The sequence below is a fragment of the Mastomys coucha genome, unplaced genomic scaffold (assembly GCF_008632895.1).
Source record: "Mastomys coucha isolate ucsf_1 unplaced genomic scaffold, UCSF_Mcou_1 pScaffold15, whole genome shotgun sequence".
Taxonomy (NCBI): Eukaryota; Metazoa; Chordata; class Mammalia; order Rodentia; family Muridae; genus Mastomys; species Mastomys coucha.
Window position 1 is genome coordinate 25,758,081 of NW_022196897.1, and position 16,957 is coordinate 25,775,037.

Genomic DNA, 16,957 nt, shown 5'->3' on the forward strand with positions numbered 1-16,957 from the left:
ATAAATATGAATTGTGATAGGAAAAAAAAAAAAAAGAATGTCCTGCTTAGAAGACGAGATGCAGTGCTCCTATTTAGATGAGTAAGGGAAGAAATCTTTCTTCAGGTAGTTTCTCTTGTGGTTGGTGGAACTCAGCTTAGCTCTCCTCCTCCTCCATTATCTTTAGGAAAAGGAAAACCAAAGCCAAACAAATTCCAATGTGGTCAAGTAAAGTCAGGCCTCGGAGAACTCTATGATCTGGTGGAGCAGCAGCTTTCTCGCTTAATTCTCCTCTTTCCATTTTCTTTTTATAGCTACCTCCTAGCTAGAGTAATTAGAGCAAGTTATTAATCAGAGTAAAGAGCTTTCCTGCCAAGATTTGACACTTCAAAACATCAAAGCAAAGCAAACTGCCAGAGACAAGTGTTAGGCTCCCAAAGCTGAGACAGAAACTACAGCAAGGTGAGCTGCGTTTCGTCGGGAGAAGCCGCCACAAGAGAGGAGAGCACTTCTTTTCATCTTTAAGGTGAAAAAGAAAAAGGCAAGGTTGCATGATTAAGAAAAAGCCATATAAAGACAGACAGCAAGTGTGTGGCTGTACCTCTATTCTGTGCCTGTGACAGTCACTGCTGAACAAGGAGATGGCCACAGGATCCCTCCTAATGTGCATCTGTCATCAGCAGATCAAAGCTGGCACTCAGAAAGAAATCAGTTGGTCATCTCATTGAGTCTAAGTGAATTTATATTTACTTTCAAACCTCTTAAGATTATAGTTTATGTTTAACTAATGGATTTATACCAGTGTTTTAATGATTTTTTTTTTTTTTCAAAGAGACCTAACAAGCCAGGTGTGGTGGCACACACCTTTACTACCAGGACTCAGAAGATAGGAAGATCTCTGAGTTTGAGGCCAGCCTGGTCTATAGAGTGAATGCCAGGACAGCTAGGACTACAAAGAAAGACTCTGTCTCAACAAACAAACACACCAAAAGAAACCTAACATAATTAAATTGGGAGTCATAAGCAGTATCAATGGGGAAAGAGAGAAATAGGTGGTGAGTTCTTAACCTTGAATGAATAGATAAAAAAAAATCTCCCTTATGGAGCAAATCCCAAATCCAACCTTAGCAAGTTAGAGCAAACTCAGAAAGACTAAAGACCATAACTAGCCACTTTCATGACTATATTTACATGGGAAATATGCTTCACACGTGTTTAACTAATTCATCTCCCATAACAGCTCTATGAGGGAGTTGTATTAATGTCTCCATTTTGCAGGTAAGAAAATTTGCCTATGGTCACAGAGCTCAGGTCTGAGCTAGGATATGAACCTTGGTAAGGCGGGCTTCTGCGCCTGTTCTCTACTCTCATGAAGCTGCCTTTGTGCTCTGATCTACATTAATCGGACAATTACTGAGCATCCACTATGTGTACACACCATGCCCTCAAGCAAGTTAAAATAGACAGAGAAAGATCAAAATGCAAACAATCAACTTCAACACAAAAGCATTATGAAAGAGGTGCTATAATAGAGGTTCAAGTATGTCAGCATATACAGAAGGAATCCCTGATTCTGCCTGGGGCGAGCATCGAGCAGTGGAGATTGGCGCACCAGAGCTTTCTGAGCTGGGTGAATGAAGATAGAGAGGCTGCTTATATTCTTTCCTTTGGGAAGCCAGGTGAGCCATGTAAATACAGCAGCTACTTGGGCCACTTAAGCTCTGTTGAATGACCCTTCAGCCAGTGACTAAGTGACTAGTGGGACATGAGTGGAGACGCAAAACCTTCATGTTGCTATGATTACTCTGTGGCTTGAGGATTTCACCATCACCACTATCAGTCATATACACACAGCATGAAAAAAATGCTCCAGGATCTCTACCACCTTCTTTGATTCTGAAAGTTAGATCAGGGGTCATTGCCTCCAAAGATGACTTTCAGTGGCAAGTGGTTTTCACAGAATGAATAGTGTGTAGTCAGTGCTGGGTTATGGTTTTACCTCTTCTATGATTATGAACCCCTTACCAGTCCCACTTTTAGAGTAAACAGTGGAGAGATGTCAGAGGTCAGTTTGCCCATGTGGCTAAAAATGGCTCAAGGGGATGAAGTGTAAGGCAGGCAGAGACAGGCAGCATCAGAACAGAGTGACCCTGACTTGAAGTCTGACTCTCTCTCCTCCAACCCTGCTGTCCTTTTCTGAGGAAGATTCTACCAATAGGAGTGTCTGAGGCATCTAGCTGGGAGATTCAGTAGCCAATGAGCTAGGAGAAAAGCAAACCTGTGATTCTTCTCTTATGTTTGTATACATCCTTGTGTGCATGGCCTAGTCTCACAGCACTCCAAAGTGTCCATAGTTGCTACTTTCAAAACCATCAGAGGAAATGATAAATCCTCTTCCAACTAACATAGTATATAGTGCTTCAGTGTTGCTTCCTTAACAAATGCCTTTGAGATGTTGGCCAAAGTGGGCCCCATTTAGAGATTTTCAAATGTATTAAGAGGGAAGTAACTTTAATATTGCCCATTTGTGTTTCTTGGGTAGAAGTATAATTTATGAGTCATAAGAAATAATCTCTTACTGCTAAAACCTAACGAATATCCAGGGCTGGGAAACATTTCAGTGGCTCAACAGATTGTTGCATAAGCTCGAGCATTTGAATTTAGATCTTTAGAACACATAAAAAAGCTGGGTGTGGAAGTGCATGCTTGTAACCGAGAGCTGGGGGCTGAAGACAGGAAGATCCTGGGGCCTCATTGGTCAGCCAGCCTAGTGCAAACAACTAGTTTCAGGTTGAGTGATAAATTGTCTCAAAATAAACAAACAAACAACACAAATAGTAATAATGTAGAGAAATTATTAAGGAAAGGCCTCTCAGTATCAGGTTCTAGTTACCACATATACCTTCCAGGTGAATACAACTATACATACACAGACGCACTGCTCCCACTCCCCAGAAAAATATATTTATTCTGTAAATTGCCCCTATTGCTCAAGTAATAAAATTTAGGCATGTTTTAATGAAATCCCTATCTGGCTTCTGGATCTATTATCACCCATGCGCCCCGAGTCGCATGGTAGGTTGCTCTGGTCTCCACAGCACTATGAGAAGCTGGATAGATTATGCTTAGAGATGCCCTTCTCTAGACTGGTCAAGGCCACAACCAAAACTCGCAAAGAGAAGATCTTTCAAAGAACTAAGTGCTAGTCTGTCTTCACGACTGTCTTATACAATCTCTGTTATATAGTTCTAAGTGGAGATAAACCAGTAGTACATAACCAACAACACCAACAAATTAATATTGTTTCTGAGGGGAAGAACAGTTATGCTCCATGATCCCAAATCTGGCTGCATATCAATCAATAGGGAAATCTGGAAAAATAAAACTAAACATCCTGGATTCTGCACTAGACCTTTTGAACCAAAGTGCTTAGAGATGCTGTCTGTGAACCTGCTTTTTTAGCATGTGTTCTGTGTGTTTCTGACAGTATTTGGAATTGCTAATAATCTAAATGTCTTGTCTAGTGCAAAGCAGGTGCTCAGTGTTTGTTCAAACTACAGAAGTGGCAATAGAGGGGGATGAAAATCAGTGTGGAGACTGAGGTGGGCTGAGGTTGTATCAAAGGATCACAGGCTCTACTGCTAACACACTGTATTGTATTATAGTCTCCTCAACATCACAAGGTTCTTTTTGCTGCAGTTACAGTTCAGGGTGAACAGAAGAAAACCAACTTACACATAATTAAATGAATACAGTTCAAAAAGCAGTGAATTATATTTATGTTTTAAAAAATGGTATAAATAAAACATAGCAATCTTTTCTCCTACTTCTTATCAGTGGAGGTTTCTTTCATTTACTTTTAACAGTTTTTCATATTCTCTGAGCCACGATAAAATTTTATGTAATGGAGATTAAAGAGGCTATGCCACTCCACTCGTGAGTTTGGCTGCTGAGCCTGTATTTCATGCCACTTCATTACATTTTGTTAAGGATTTCCCTCTTCACCAAAGGGATTAGCTTGCTTCTCACTTCTTTGAATATTCTTCTTAGGTTGTCAGTGTGACTAGGTTAATCTCAACCCTACCCCCTCTCTCAACATATAAAAGATGAACAAACAAAATGTTCGATTTATTTTATTTTTTAAATAGAACACTAAATTTAGTCTTAGACTTCACTGTTTGGGAAGTTTCCAGTTACAAGGTCTTGGCTTCCCTTGAGCACAGTTTGAAACAAAATAATGCAGTTTGTTCCTACGGCTGGAACATGCAGAGTGGAGTGTGCAGGCAAAGAAGCCCTGGCTCAAGTCCAGTGTTTCAAACCTCCTTAAACTGCCACTCTCTTCTTTGCTTCAAGGGCTACAGATAAGTAAACAGGATTAGTTTGTTCTAGTGCAGAAGAACCAGGAAAGCTTTGCATATGCTGGTAAGATGCCTGGCCACTGCCTGGGCTGACACAGCCATGGTAAGGTGGAGTTCCTCCAAAAAGAAGTGAAAATTAAAGCAAATCTGAAAATGTGCCTCAGCTACAAACTGTCCTTTCTCAGGTCACCAGAGCAGATGGTGTGCTCAGACAATGGACTGCTGTCTTCATGAGTGAGTGTGATGGGATAGGCAAGGTTGGGAAAGGATCCAGGACTTCTCGTGAACACTGAAACATCTACAAAGGCCAAGTTGGGGGTGTGTCGACAAGACACAATTATCACCTACCACTTGTCCAGGGCATCAGTACATAGGACCTAGATTCTCTGGGGGAAAATGTGTGTTTGTCTAGCTGAGAAGAAATAGAAAAATAGTTTTGTATTAGTTTTTTCTTTTCTCTAAATGAGGTACACTAGAAAAATATTAATTGTTCTCACAGTTATGGGATCTATACATAATTATGTGTGGAAGCTCAATTGCTTAATTGATTTGCCACCCAATAGTGCTTTCTTCTTAAGTATTTGTTTAAACCCATCCCCTGGATAGCCTAAATAAATTCCTTAGTAAAGTAAACATGCCTTTTCATCAATTAACTCTAGAGTCTGGGGTTTTGAAAGTTCTTTTAGCACCCCTAACTTATAAAGGGGACAGTTATAGTCAAGAGACAGAAAGCTGGAAAGAAGTACAGCCGTTGGCCCCTGAAACCATTGTGGTGGCTCAGAGTCCCCAAGGTTCTGATCAAGGTAGCTGGGGAGGCTGGGCAGACATGGAGTCTAACAAAGCACTGACAATGGTAGAGGAAGGGGCATTGGCCGAGACAGAGGTGTGCATCCCTTGTGCCCAGAATTGAGCTGGGCACCTGGGCACATGGTGGTAGTGGGGGTAGCTGTGTGCATGTGAAGGCAACAGCAGGCACTCAGATCCATGGTCAATGGAATCAGGTCAAGAATGTTTCTGGGTGTATAAATGTCATGAGGAACTCATGACAAGTGGAAAGTTACCAAGGAGGCAGTACGATGTAGCCAGAAAGGCCTGTTCCCAAAAGAAGTTTTTAATTTTATCTCTTCAGCTTATCTTAGACAAGCTATTTCAACTTTTTGATTGTTAGTAGTTTTTTTATGTGCAGAAAGGTAATAAAACCAGGTTGCTCCTGGAGTTGCTACAAAAACTGAGAATATGATAATCACAGATGCCATAGACATATACACATGCAAATATGCATGTGGATTTGAGTATGCACAAGAATGTATGTTACATAGCACTTTATACACTGAGTATATGGTTCAGAAAGTTTATGTAAAAGAATCTTAAGAAAGTGGTAAGGGTTTGCCTTATAAAATACTGAGTGTGGGTCTATATGAAGGTGATGTAGACATTTATTCTGGAGATGCTATCTGTGACCTTCTCTGGTAGTCTGGTTTTGTGGAGCTACACAAAACCTCTAATTGCTATGTAGCCTGGCTTACTTTTCATCTAGATCAGCACAACCAGCTCATCCAGTTACCTTATCCACCAGCTCTTATCATTTTGGCTTTTTATAAGACTTTTCTAATTTTCTTCGTGGGGTGGATGCACTTAGTAACCTATTCTATTATCTGTTCTAGTAGTGGTTCCCACACAAAACAGTCCCAAATAATAGAAACTGGTGGCAAAATAAGAATTCTGAAGGGGCTGAGATTCCCTTGTACCCATAGTTTCTGACTATTTCTTTCTAGAAAATTCCTTCTACATCATGATCTATTTTGTGGCTCTGTCTCTTTCTTTCCCTCTATTACATTGACTTCAAGCAAGTTTTTCGTTCACATTTCCAAATGAACAGGGATCTCTATAAAATAGAAATAATTCTAAATATGTGGAGTAATCATGGTATTACAAGGCATCATTTCTAAGATGTCCCTATCTTTGATATATAAGCTGCCCACAGTATTTCCAAAAAGCAATGAGTTAAACTTGGATGTGAAAATATGGGAGAAAAATAGGATTCTTGTGTTCCAAGAAATCAGAGAACAAGATTTAGCCAAGCCTTCCCTATTTATCATTTATAAAGGAAAGCAATCAATAAACATTAACTGAGCAAAGAGAACAAAAACTTACATTTGTCTTAAACAGAATATCACAACATTATTGACCAGGACACCCTGGGATACACATTATCTGACTCTGAACTAAGCAGTGCTAGGTTTGTCTTCAGACAGTCTATATTACAGAAGTTGCACTCTGGAGTGCTCAGTAACCTTTATTTTTCAGATCCTCAACAGCTGTGAAGAGCATTAAGCTGTATCTTATCAGGCAAACTAGAGACCATAGTTTGTTGAGGTAATATAGCCACATCAGGCTGTTCCGTGAGGGTCCTCAGAACACCTCAGGCAGAAACAGACTTCACATCTGCCTCCTCTATGAGTAAGTAAAAGCTGTGCTGGATGAAGTCAGAGGCAACAATGGTAAAACCTTCATTCAGATCCTGAATCTGGAGAGAACCAAAGGCTTGAACCCAACTCCTGTCTGCTCAGCTCCTTCAACCTCAGAGACTCCACATACAGAAGAGAATCTGGATGCCTACTGTGTGCCTTCTGGCTAGGAGCAGAATCTCATCTCCCAAGAACATGGTAGTTTGAGGACCAGTCACAGAACCCAGACCTTGGCTGCAGTCAACCATCTGTAAACAAACAAAGCCTTACAACCCTACCCACAAAAAAAGTAAAAATAATACATGTTTGAAACCTTAGCAATGATTCTGCTTAATTATCCTCCTTACCTTTAACTCAGTCACATAGCACAGAATTAACCTTATTTCTAAATAACCATTTTTTGGTTTTTGATTTAAAATATTAAAATCTGACCTCTCATTAAAGCATTTATTGATTTTTATGAACATGTACACGTACTACATGGCAGATTAGTCCTAAGATTTTGCAAGTATTAACTCATTTTAATTTTACTAACATGAGGTCAGCTGCTCACCCGAAAGCTACTCCAGTAAAATGGTGAGCAAACAAGAGCAGAGAGACTAGACAGGAAACATAATTTTTGAGGAATTCTGTTCTAAAGGGGAGAATATTAAAGTGGTAAAGGGAAGAATATAAGTGGGACAAAGTGGATATGACTCACAGGAGGTTGTCTTTTTTGTTTGTTTGAAAGTTACATTCATTTATATGTGTGTGTATGCATGCATATGTGTATATGGAGGTTGGAGGACAACTTGCAGTAGTAAGTTCTTTCCTTCCACCACCACCACATGGGTGTTGAAGACTGACTTTAGGTTATCAGTCTTGGCAGCAAGCGCCTTTACTTTTGGAGCCACCTCCCTGCCCATGTTTTGTCATAAAGGTTTAGGAGTCTCTGTATCATGTTGGTGTACACTTTGGAAAGCACCAGCAGAGGAGAGACAAAGACTGGGCAGAACTAAGCTCTTGTTTCTCTGCTGGAGCACTTCCTTGAGGTGGCATGGAGGCAGAATGAGGTACTAAGAAGAACCTTTTAAACAAGGCGTTTCTCATGCCAGAGAAAATCCTGATCCCTTTCCCCACTCCTCTCCACTGTCTCCTCCATTCCTGTCTCTCTCCATTCCTGGGTACGCCTCAGGTAGTGTATGCTCTGATTTAGGGTCTCCTTTACTCAAATGCAAGTTTCAGGAAATCAGGAATTTTTGTCTATTTTTGTTTGATGTTGACTATTGAAATACACTGTGAGACAAAGTCCATGGACACTCAGAGTAACTGGTTATAGAGGATAGTTCACCCACAAGGATAGGCAATGAGTTCAATTCCCAGCAACCACATGGTGGCTCACAACCATCTGTAATGGGATCTATTGCCTTCTTCTGGTGTGTCTGAAGACAATTATAGTGTATTCATATAAATAAAAATAAATAAATTTTTTTTTTTTAAAAGAAGATGCACAGAGCTTGAGAAAGAGACACAAAGATGTTCTCTGGCCTCTAAACACAGGTTTATGTGAACACACACATGCTAACAAGTTGAGTAAGTGGGTAGATAAATGTAATAAAGCAGTTTCACTAAATTACTACCAGTGACTAGATGAAATAATATCAGTATTTACTATAAAGTGATTTTAACCTTCTGGAATATTTGCCTAAGAACTTTCATAAGATTATTAATCATACTTATCAGGTAAAAAAATTAAAATTTAAATAAGAAAAATTATGTTAAACATACAACAAAAGTTATTATTAATACAATATATGAACTCACTCTAACTTAGAAAAAAAAAAAGCAGTCTGGGCCTGGTGGCTCACACTTGAATCCCAGGCTGAAGTAGGACTGCCAGCCATGCCTTTGGGGTCAGTTTGGGCTATATAGTGAGATCAAGGCAAGTCTGGATTATAAAGCAGAAATCCTATCTCAAACAGACAAAAGCAGGGTTTCAGAGATGGCTCAATGGGTAAAGCACTTGCCATGTTAAATGTGAGGATTAGAGTTTAGATCTCCTGATCTCACATAAAAAAGCTGGATGGGGTGGTGGCTTGCTAGTAATCTCAGTAGGTAGGAAGATGAGACATGGAATCCCTGGCTAAACAAAATGTCTGAAACCTCAAGTGCCAGGTTCAATGAGAGACCTAGTCTCAAAATATAAAGTAGAGAAAGCTACCTGGCATCATCCTTGGGCCTCTACATGTACATAAATGCATGGCCACGTATACACATTTACTTCCAAACATGCAAATCACACACACACACATACACACACCACATACCCAATTTCTTTAAAACCCACAAAAAAGAACAAGTCATCAAACTCCTTCTAAGATAAATGGGAAAAGATATTAATGAAATACCCAGAGGAAATAAACTAATGGAAAATAGTTACCTCTAACCAAAGATATTAAAGTTAAAACTTAATATATCATTTTATACCTATTTTTATTACAAGATTAAAAGGTAGCTCAAGCAGACAGACAATACATATGAAGACACAGACAATCCTAGTAAAGGCTGTAGTGAGAGTGAGTGGTTCACTTGTATACAGATGACAACATTCACTGTTCACAGGCTCAGCCTTCTGGGGAAACAATCCGGCAGCCCCCAATTCTTGGTGCTTATCAAAGCCTTTGACCAGAGGTCCCACTGCTTAACATATATATTATTTACAAAGTTCCCATATATATGTGGGTTGTTCCAATAACAGGGAGCTCAAAGATGTTTGCTGCAGTATCATCTACTGGAGTATTTACCTATTGACAACCTAAAGGGCCACCAAAAGAAGAAGACTATAGTAAGTCATACATAACCTTATCACTACAATGGCATATAGTGCTGGCATTTTAAAGAAGTGACCAAAATAAGCTTATGTGGAGATCGGCACAAAACTATTTATAATTGATCATGAGACTGTAAGAATAAATGAAATGGGCTTTGACACTGTAAAGGGACATGAATAATTAATGACAATGATGTATTACCATATGAGGGGAATGTGGCTGATTCACTTTCCTAAAATTTTCTTTAATCTTGCCGATACATCCTTCAATTAAAATTAGATGACTGCAAAGCCGTCTTGAGACGGTCTACTCACGGTACTGAGCTTGCTGCAGATGATGAGGATCCGGCGTTCATACAGCATGCTGGCGTACAGATGCAACATGTTGTTCACATCCACAGCCACAAAATATTCTGTCAGATTTCTCTAGGAAAAAGAAGAAAGCAAGGCTTGTGGCTTATTTTGTTTGTTCTTATTACGAATAGTATCTCATAAAAGCAGGAGAAAGCAAATAATCAGAAGGCACGTGCTCTTCTTCCTCTCCTACTCTTTCTACCTGGAAGCCCCAGCTCCACTCATGTATGAAATCATGAAATGCAAAGTTCAAAGAGGCCCTGGAGATGAGCAGCCCAAGCAACTGTATCTTTGTGTGGTGATTATGGGTTACAACTTGAGGTCGTCGTACATAGCACTGTGTTTGCTTTTCATGTCATTCCAAAGGATGAGAAGCACAGGAACTCTACAATCTCAAAACGATGAGACAGACCAAGGCTGAGGGAGATTCTCTGAGATCAAGTGGTCTAATAAGCAATGAAGACAGGACTCTGCTCTTGTCTTTGGACCCCAGGTCCTAGAACTTTTCCAATATATGGTGCTATGCATCCTAGCAAAAGAAAGTGTCCAAGCTTCAGGCACTACCCAGGAGATCCTAGCACAAAGGTGGGCGTTGCCTGCCTCATCCTTACTGTTTGAATCCATAGCATACACTCTCCAAACTGGCTCTGCTAGAATGAAAGCAATTTCAAAGACTTACAACTCCCAAACACTTCACTTAAAGGGGAGATGTAGATAACCAGCAGCAAGTTGTGACAATAAAGTATTTTAAACAGCTTTTGTTTTTCCCCTGTATCCTGGGGTTCATTCCTTTAATTAGCATTATGGATTAGAACTCTTCAGATTTCAGCAGAGAAATAGAAAACATTTCATTTCTATAACCCTTTCTATATCCATCTGACATTAATAATATACACAAATATGCTAATTTCTTTAACGTTACAGGGTTTTGATGCTGCACAATGCAACTCTCAGGAAATGAAAGGAGGGAAGGTAAGCTATTGCCACGAGTGGCAGTTTATCATGATTAAAGATCTACAACCCATAATTTAAGTAAACCAGTAGATTTTATATGCAAAATACCATAAAGTGCTTTTCTACAATATTATGGTTAAGGATAAGAATGAACACTTATCTCATGATTTATTACTGTTAGACCAGATATTAGGCTAACCACCAGATGTTACAAATAAAGAGCAAGTGGATTGATAGCTTTACTCCCCTACACTAACCACTCCCCTACACTGTCCCTCCTAGATATTGCTCATTCACTATCTACCATGATGAGGCTTTACATCGGTCATCATGCTAAAACCATTCCTTGTACTAGATGTCATTTTCTCTATTTAAAGTTGTAAAACAGAAGCACAGAAAAGTGATGTAATATAACAAGGGTCACATGATAAGTGAACAACAGAAGACTCAGTCTGGGGTTTAAATATATAATACCTTAAAGTTAAAATATCATACTCAAAAATATTGAGTGTAGGGGAAAATAAGAGGAAATATATGTGCAAAGAAGGGGGAACTCTCTTGCCCCTTAGGGAATTGTTGCCCTATTTATAGAGGAATCCTTACAAGCCAGGCCATGTGTGCTTTACCTATGTTCTTTCTATTCCTCCTAATAACCTTTAGGTAGGCATTATCATGTCTCAATGGAGAAATGAAAGCTTACAAAGCCTTAGTTGTTTTTAAAGATCACCCAGTTAGAAACAGCAGAGCCAAGAGCAGGTCTCTTGAATCTAAAAGTTATCTTTTAACAGCTATACCAGTTTGCCTCCTAACAAACTCCATGAAAAAAATTAAATGAGCACTAAAGTTGGATGAAACCGGCCAAGAAGCATTTCTCTGCCCAGTGGACTGAGGAGCACTGAGTTAATGATGTCAGGGTGGGGTTTGTTCCCGAGACAGTGACACGGCAGAGCAGTTCTCACAAACAAAAATACAAGGCCCTCAGCTGAGCGTTTCAGAGAGCTTAAATGCTGATGAATTATATGAATTTTTCTTTTAGAAGAGGATAGAAGTAACAAGAAAATAGAAATGAGGAGCTTAAAGAAGGCCAGAAAGCCCATTAGCACTTTTGACAGATCCAAAGATAACTCTGAAGCCACCAAAACGTGGCCTCAAGAGTCTGCCAAGAAGCTTCACGCTGAGGAGAAATATGTTACACAGCTTGCCGTCCAAATAGGGAGACACAGCGTCAGAGACAAATCCTGTGCCTTATTTTGGTGGGAGGAAAAAAAAAATCACAAGAATACTTTTGAGGATGGGGAAGGGTGTGTTTTTGAAATTAAACACCACTCAACTGAGGCAGGCCCCCATTCCCAGTTGAGATTGGAGGGACTCAGGTGCTTGGTCCAAAACTCTACACAGGTATGTTAAAAATATGTAACATTTAGCCAAATTCTTTCTAAACTGTCATGTACTTTTTTTGGTATTTCTCATCCCATCTGTGCTGATCACCAAGATATTTGTGTCTAAACAGAAGCTGTCTTTCTTATCTGCTTCCTCCCCTGCCTCTTTCCTTCTGGGATGCCACCCGCCAGAGTGGGAGGGAATGCCAACGGCCCGAACCCAGGAACTTCTTGGACAGGGGAGCAATTGCAGGGCAGAGTGGGACCTGGCTCACTCTTAGTTTCCGCCAAGCTTGGGCTCAGAGGAAGCCCCTGGAGACAGGGATCTCCCTCTTGCTGTTAAGTGCCCAATAGCTTAAGATCTATGGTAAAGCTCAACTTCTCAGACTTGCCCTGTCAGTTCCCACCCATCAGGCCTTTACTTCCCCTCAGAATACTCTTCTCTGTTCTAAACATGTTCATTTATTTGAGGATATCAGCCCTGTGTCACCTCCTCCTGGAAGGGTTCCTGGACTCCTCTGCCAAATGCTCCTTTGTGTTTCCATGGCAATTTGTCCCTGTCTTATAGTAACTAAGATTCAAGTATGTTTTTCCACTAGGCTGAGTACCTTTGGATAAATTACAAAGCCCAGGATCTAGCAGTTTGTTGTAAGAATAAATTCATATGTGGAGGAAACAAGTGGTTGAAGACTACCTGTCCTTTGGCTCTGGTAAGCAGGACACAGGAGAGTGGCACAGGTCTAGCAGAGGCAGTACAGTATATTAGGAAGAAAAAGGCACCTGACAGAAACTCAGGCTGAGTCAGATAGGTGACCAGTTACTCAGTGCTAGTGAAAGGTCCACAGAAAAGAAGACAGGATCACATTTGGGTTTCAAAATGAGCTCCTTGAGGCTAGAGAGACAGTTAAGAGCATTGGCTACTCTTCCACAGGACCTGGGTTCAATTCCCAGCATCCACATGGAAGCTCACAAAGTTCTGTAACTCCAGTTATAGAGGATCTGACACACTCTTCTGGCCTCTGTGGACACCATGAACATATGTGATGCACAGACATACATACATGCAAAACAGCTACATACATAAAACAAAAACTAAAAAAAGAAAAAAATTCTCGAAGTCTTTGGCAGTGGAGAAAAAAGAAGGCAAATGGGAGGAACTATTAACCACTTACCTGGCTACTGCCACACTCCAGGGAGAAAAGAATTCAAATGTGTAATCAGTTCAAAAGAAAACTTTAGGTATACATGTTTAAGAACAAAACAAAACAAAAAACAAAACCACTTTTAACTATAGGACTTGACGACAAATTAGATTTGGAGAGAGGAGGAAGAAAGGCTCTTGGGCATTGTGGCCTCCATGGTTCTTTCTGTCTGTCCAAACATTTCAGTGCCTATCTGTTTGGATGTCAACCCTCCTTCTAACTAACCATTTCTGTTGAACATGGCTTTCAGCTCCCTGTTCCTCAGCATGACACTCTGGACATGGCAGTCCCATCACAGGGAAGCCCGAGGACCTGTCCCTTCATCCTGTGCCAGTTACTATCAGGTAATACTCCTGCCAGGAAAAGAGGACCTTGCTTGGAGGACTGTTTCCTGGGCTCTGCACTCTGGTCTTAGGTTTTTTGTTTGTTTTTTTTTTTCCACCAGTGTGTTTCTAGGCTTGAGGAAACTCCTTTGTTTGCTTGAACTTTATTATACACTGTTCACCTCTCCCATCCCCTGTATGGCTGGACAGCAAGAATATGAAAGTGCCAGTCTGGCCAGAATTCAGATCCAAGGGGGACTCCAGACAGTGCAGCATTGAAGATGGATTTTTGGAAGGTACATGCTACATCATGTCCTTGAACCCTTAGCTTCTATTTCTCATCTGTACAAAAAGACATTGGTGAAGGTCTCAATCCAGACAAAGGGGAGCAACACCTTGCAAACCCCATGCCCCTAAGGAGCACCTCCCAGGAGCTGTTCCTTCCTTGCTCTCTGTTGGCTCTAGCACCAGCCTAGGTGGCTGGGGGCTTCACACTCACTGTGATCCATGCCTGAGGTTATGAAGCAGGTGGAGGTCAGGGGTGGGGTTGGAACGAACTGGGCCCAGGAGGGGATATCGTGTGGCTTAGAGAGAAAGCGTCTTAGGTTCAATACCATAGGGAAATGAGATAATCCTCAAACCAAAGAACCGACTCTAAGCTGGGTACTCCTTGGAGCCTTCAAAGCAGATGCTAGTCTGCCCCAGTCTGTCACTTGATTAGACTCTGAGACACCATTGCGGTACAGGAATAAAGACTCACTGCACCCTCTCTAGAGCTTGATTCCTGGTTCAGAGGCTTGGTTCTGTAAATGGGTCTCAAGTCCTAAAATAACTCTTGCTCAAATATTTTACACTATGACTTTTTTCTTTAATGAGAGACAGGGTCTTGCTACACTGTCTAAACTGGTCCCAGATCTTAAGCTTCAGGCTTCCTCTCAACCGAGCGTTCTAAGTAGCTGAGAGTACAGGTGTGCTGTGTCATAGGCCCAACTTTTACAATATGGAAACAGCTTAAGCCTCTAAGTGATTTAAAAAAATATTTAAGTTACCTTAGTGGTACCAGATTCTTAAAAGGGAATTACAAATTTAAGGTTCTAAAATAATCTGCCCAAGAAAAAAAATCCACAAACTCATTTGAATAGTCAAATGAGAGAAGTGTATTACAGAACAGAAAGCAAAGTTACCCGAGGCCAGCTTTATCCTCTGTGCAAAGGAAGAGACCTTAAAATAAACAATGATCCAACAACTCTAGGAACAACCTCAGCACTTGATAATAGGTTCACTTCTGCCATCTCAACTTTGTTTATTTGTGAAAGCTACAATGACGTCATAAATCTTTCCTACAGCATGGTGCATCTTTTGACATAGTAGAGTCTGGGCAATGTTGCATATAACCATCCAGCTAAACACTTTTCTCGCATCATTAGCTACTTGGTATGACACTGACCAGATAATTAAGACAGGTTTGTTTAATACTTCAAATTAAGGCCTATATGATTATCCATTAATCAAAAGTAAACTTCAAAACCTGGGTACAAAACAAAATATCTCTTATGCAGGCAGCTTACAATGTAATTATTACTACACATCTGTCCATGATCTGTGACTTTTTCTTAAATGCAGGTCACCTGTTTAAAATTTATAAAGATTTATGCTCATTTAATTACTGACTGCATAAAATTTACTCCTACATGTGTTATCTTGATAGACACAGAAAACCCTGATGAGCAATTACATAGTAATCGTTTTGCAGTGAAAAGCAAGAAAATATTTTTACAAAGAGATTGGAGAAATAATGAGAATTAACTTCAACAAGGAGCTGAAAGTGGAAAGAATTAATTTTCCACGTTTGCTTTTCATTAACAACTTGTAGACAAATTGGCCCAAAAGCCAGCTGTAAGGAGCTGTTCTTTTTCCTCTCTCAGGGTCTGATATTTTGTTAGTTCATTCATTCATCCAACCAGTTAGTCAGTCAGTCAGTCATTAATAACATGTACTCAGGTATCTACAAGTTCCAGGTACTAATCCTCTATCCTTAAAGGACAAGTGGCATTAACCAACTACCCACACAATTAATCACATTGCTTACACTAATGGTCTCTTAGGGACATACAGGTGGCACTGAAACCTGGACATACAAGCATCTCCATACTGAGATTAGACTCACCCAGGTATGAATTCTGATTTTTACACTCAGTGACTAAATAAGTGAATTTACAACTCTTTGTTCCCCTGTTCTTTAAAGGGGCTAACAACCACATCACTGGCTAGTGTTAAGAGCTTAGGAAATAACAAATGGTGCCTGGTCTGAGCCACCAGAACTGGAGGGCATTAAACAAGTCTAGCTCTTCCTTCTTTACTTACACTAACCTTTCTCTGATGTCAGAAAACATAATGTTGTTAAGTTTCATGTTCCAAAGGCCATATGTCCTTTAGTTGCTTACTTTCTTAAATTTAGATCATCCTTTAGCAGAGACAATCATGTGTCTGTAGAAACCTCTTCTATGTTAAACACGGAACCTGCACACTCTATTCATCACACCAGTGATAACAAGGGCCACTAAGGCATGTCGGAAGGGAGGGAAGACATTAATTTTTACAACCAAGAATGTCAGCTAACATCCAGAAAGGACAAGCCATGGGGAATCATGTTCCTTAGCTTGCAGTCATGCTGAGACCTCAAGGAGGTTGAATAAGAATCTCTAGGAAACTAGAATGAGGAGAAAAAGAAAGTTCTAGTGGTGTTCAGGACTGCCCTTGAAACTTACCATTTAAGACTCTGCTCTTTGTGTTTCCCTTTATTAGATAAGAATGCTGAGGTTCTAAGAAGACAAGAAGCCCAAGGGCCCAGGCTTGTGGGGCCCTGTGTCTGGTTGTCTCTGAAACCCATGTTCTGTCCATGAAAGCACACTGTATCACATTAACAACCCTGTGGTTATTGCTTGTTTCAATTTGCAATGCAGCAATTTAGTCATTTTAAATTAATCCTTGAAAAATCACCAAGAGATTAAAATGCAAATTTCAACATGGCTAGAGCTCTATAGAGATTCTGTGTCAAACTCACACAAATTGGTCTCACAAAAGTTCAGAGTCTTCTTAGAGTAAAAGCTTCCTTGCTTTGTTGTATGTTT

General features: G+C 40.2%; 1 protein-coding gene, 2 long non-coding RNA genes and 1 pseudogene across 21 annotated transcripts in view; 3 read left to right on the forward strand and 1 right to left on the reverse strand.

Moving 5' to 3' along the window:
• Nucleotides 1–304, forward strand: part of LOC116090515 — a 1,558-nt pseudogene extending 1,254 nt beyond the window's left edge.
• The window catches only part of Dennd1a (DENN domain containing 1A), a 486,221-nt gene that overhangs the window by 217,868 nt on the left and 251,396 nt on the right, over nucleotides 1–16,957 (reverse strand). For 17 of the 19 annotated variants that reach the window (XM_031370095.1, XM_031370090.1, XM_031370085.1 and 14 more), the window contains one exon: nucleotides 9,930–10,040. In XM_031370095.1, coding sequence (XP_031225955.1) covers nucleotides 9,930–10,040 — 111 coding nt within the window. Of the gene's footprint in view, nucleotides 1–9,929; nucleotides 10,041–16,196; nucleotides 16,520–16,957 lie in introns of those variants that run through there. The other 2 variants (XM_031370099.1, XM_031370098.1) reach the window with 2 other exon arrangements.
• Nucleotides 7,777–13,843, forward strand: LOC116090099. Its single transcript, XR_004118552.1, has 3 exons — nucleotides 7,777–7,857; nucleotides 10,893–10,940; nucleotides 13,754–13,843. It is a non-coding gene; the product is annotated as an uncharacterized LOC116090099 (long non-coding RNA).
• LOC116090102 lies at nucleotides 15,228–16,856 on the forward strand. Its single transcript, XR_004118554.1, has 2 exons — nucleotides 15,228–15,289; nucleotides 16,632–16,856. It is a non-coding gene; the product is annotated as an uncharacterized LOC116090102 (long non-coding RNA).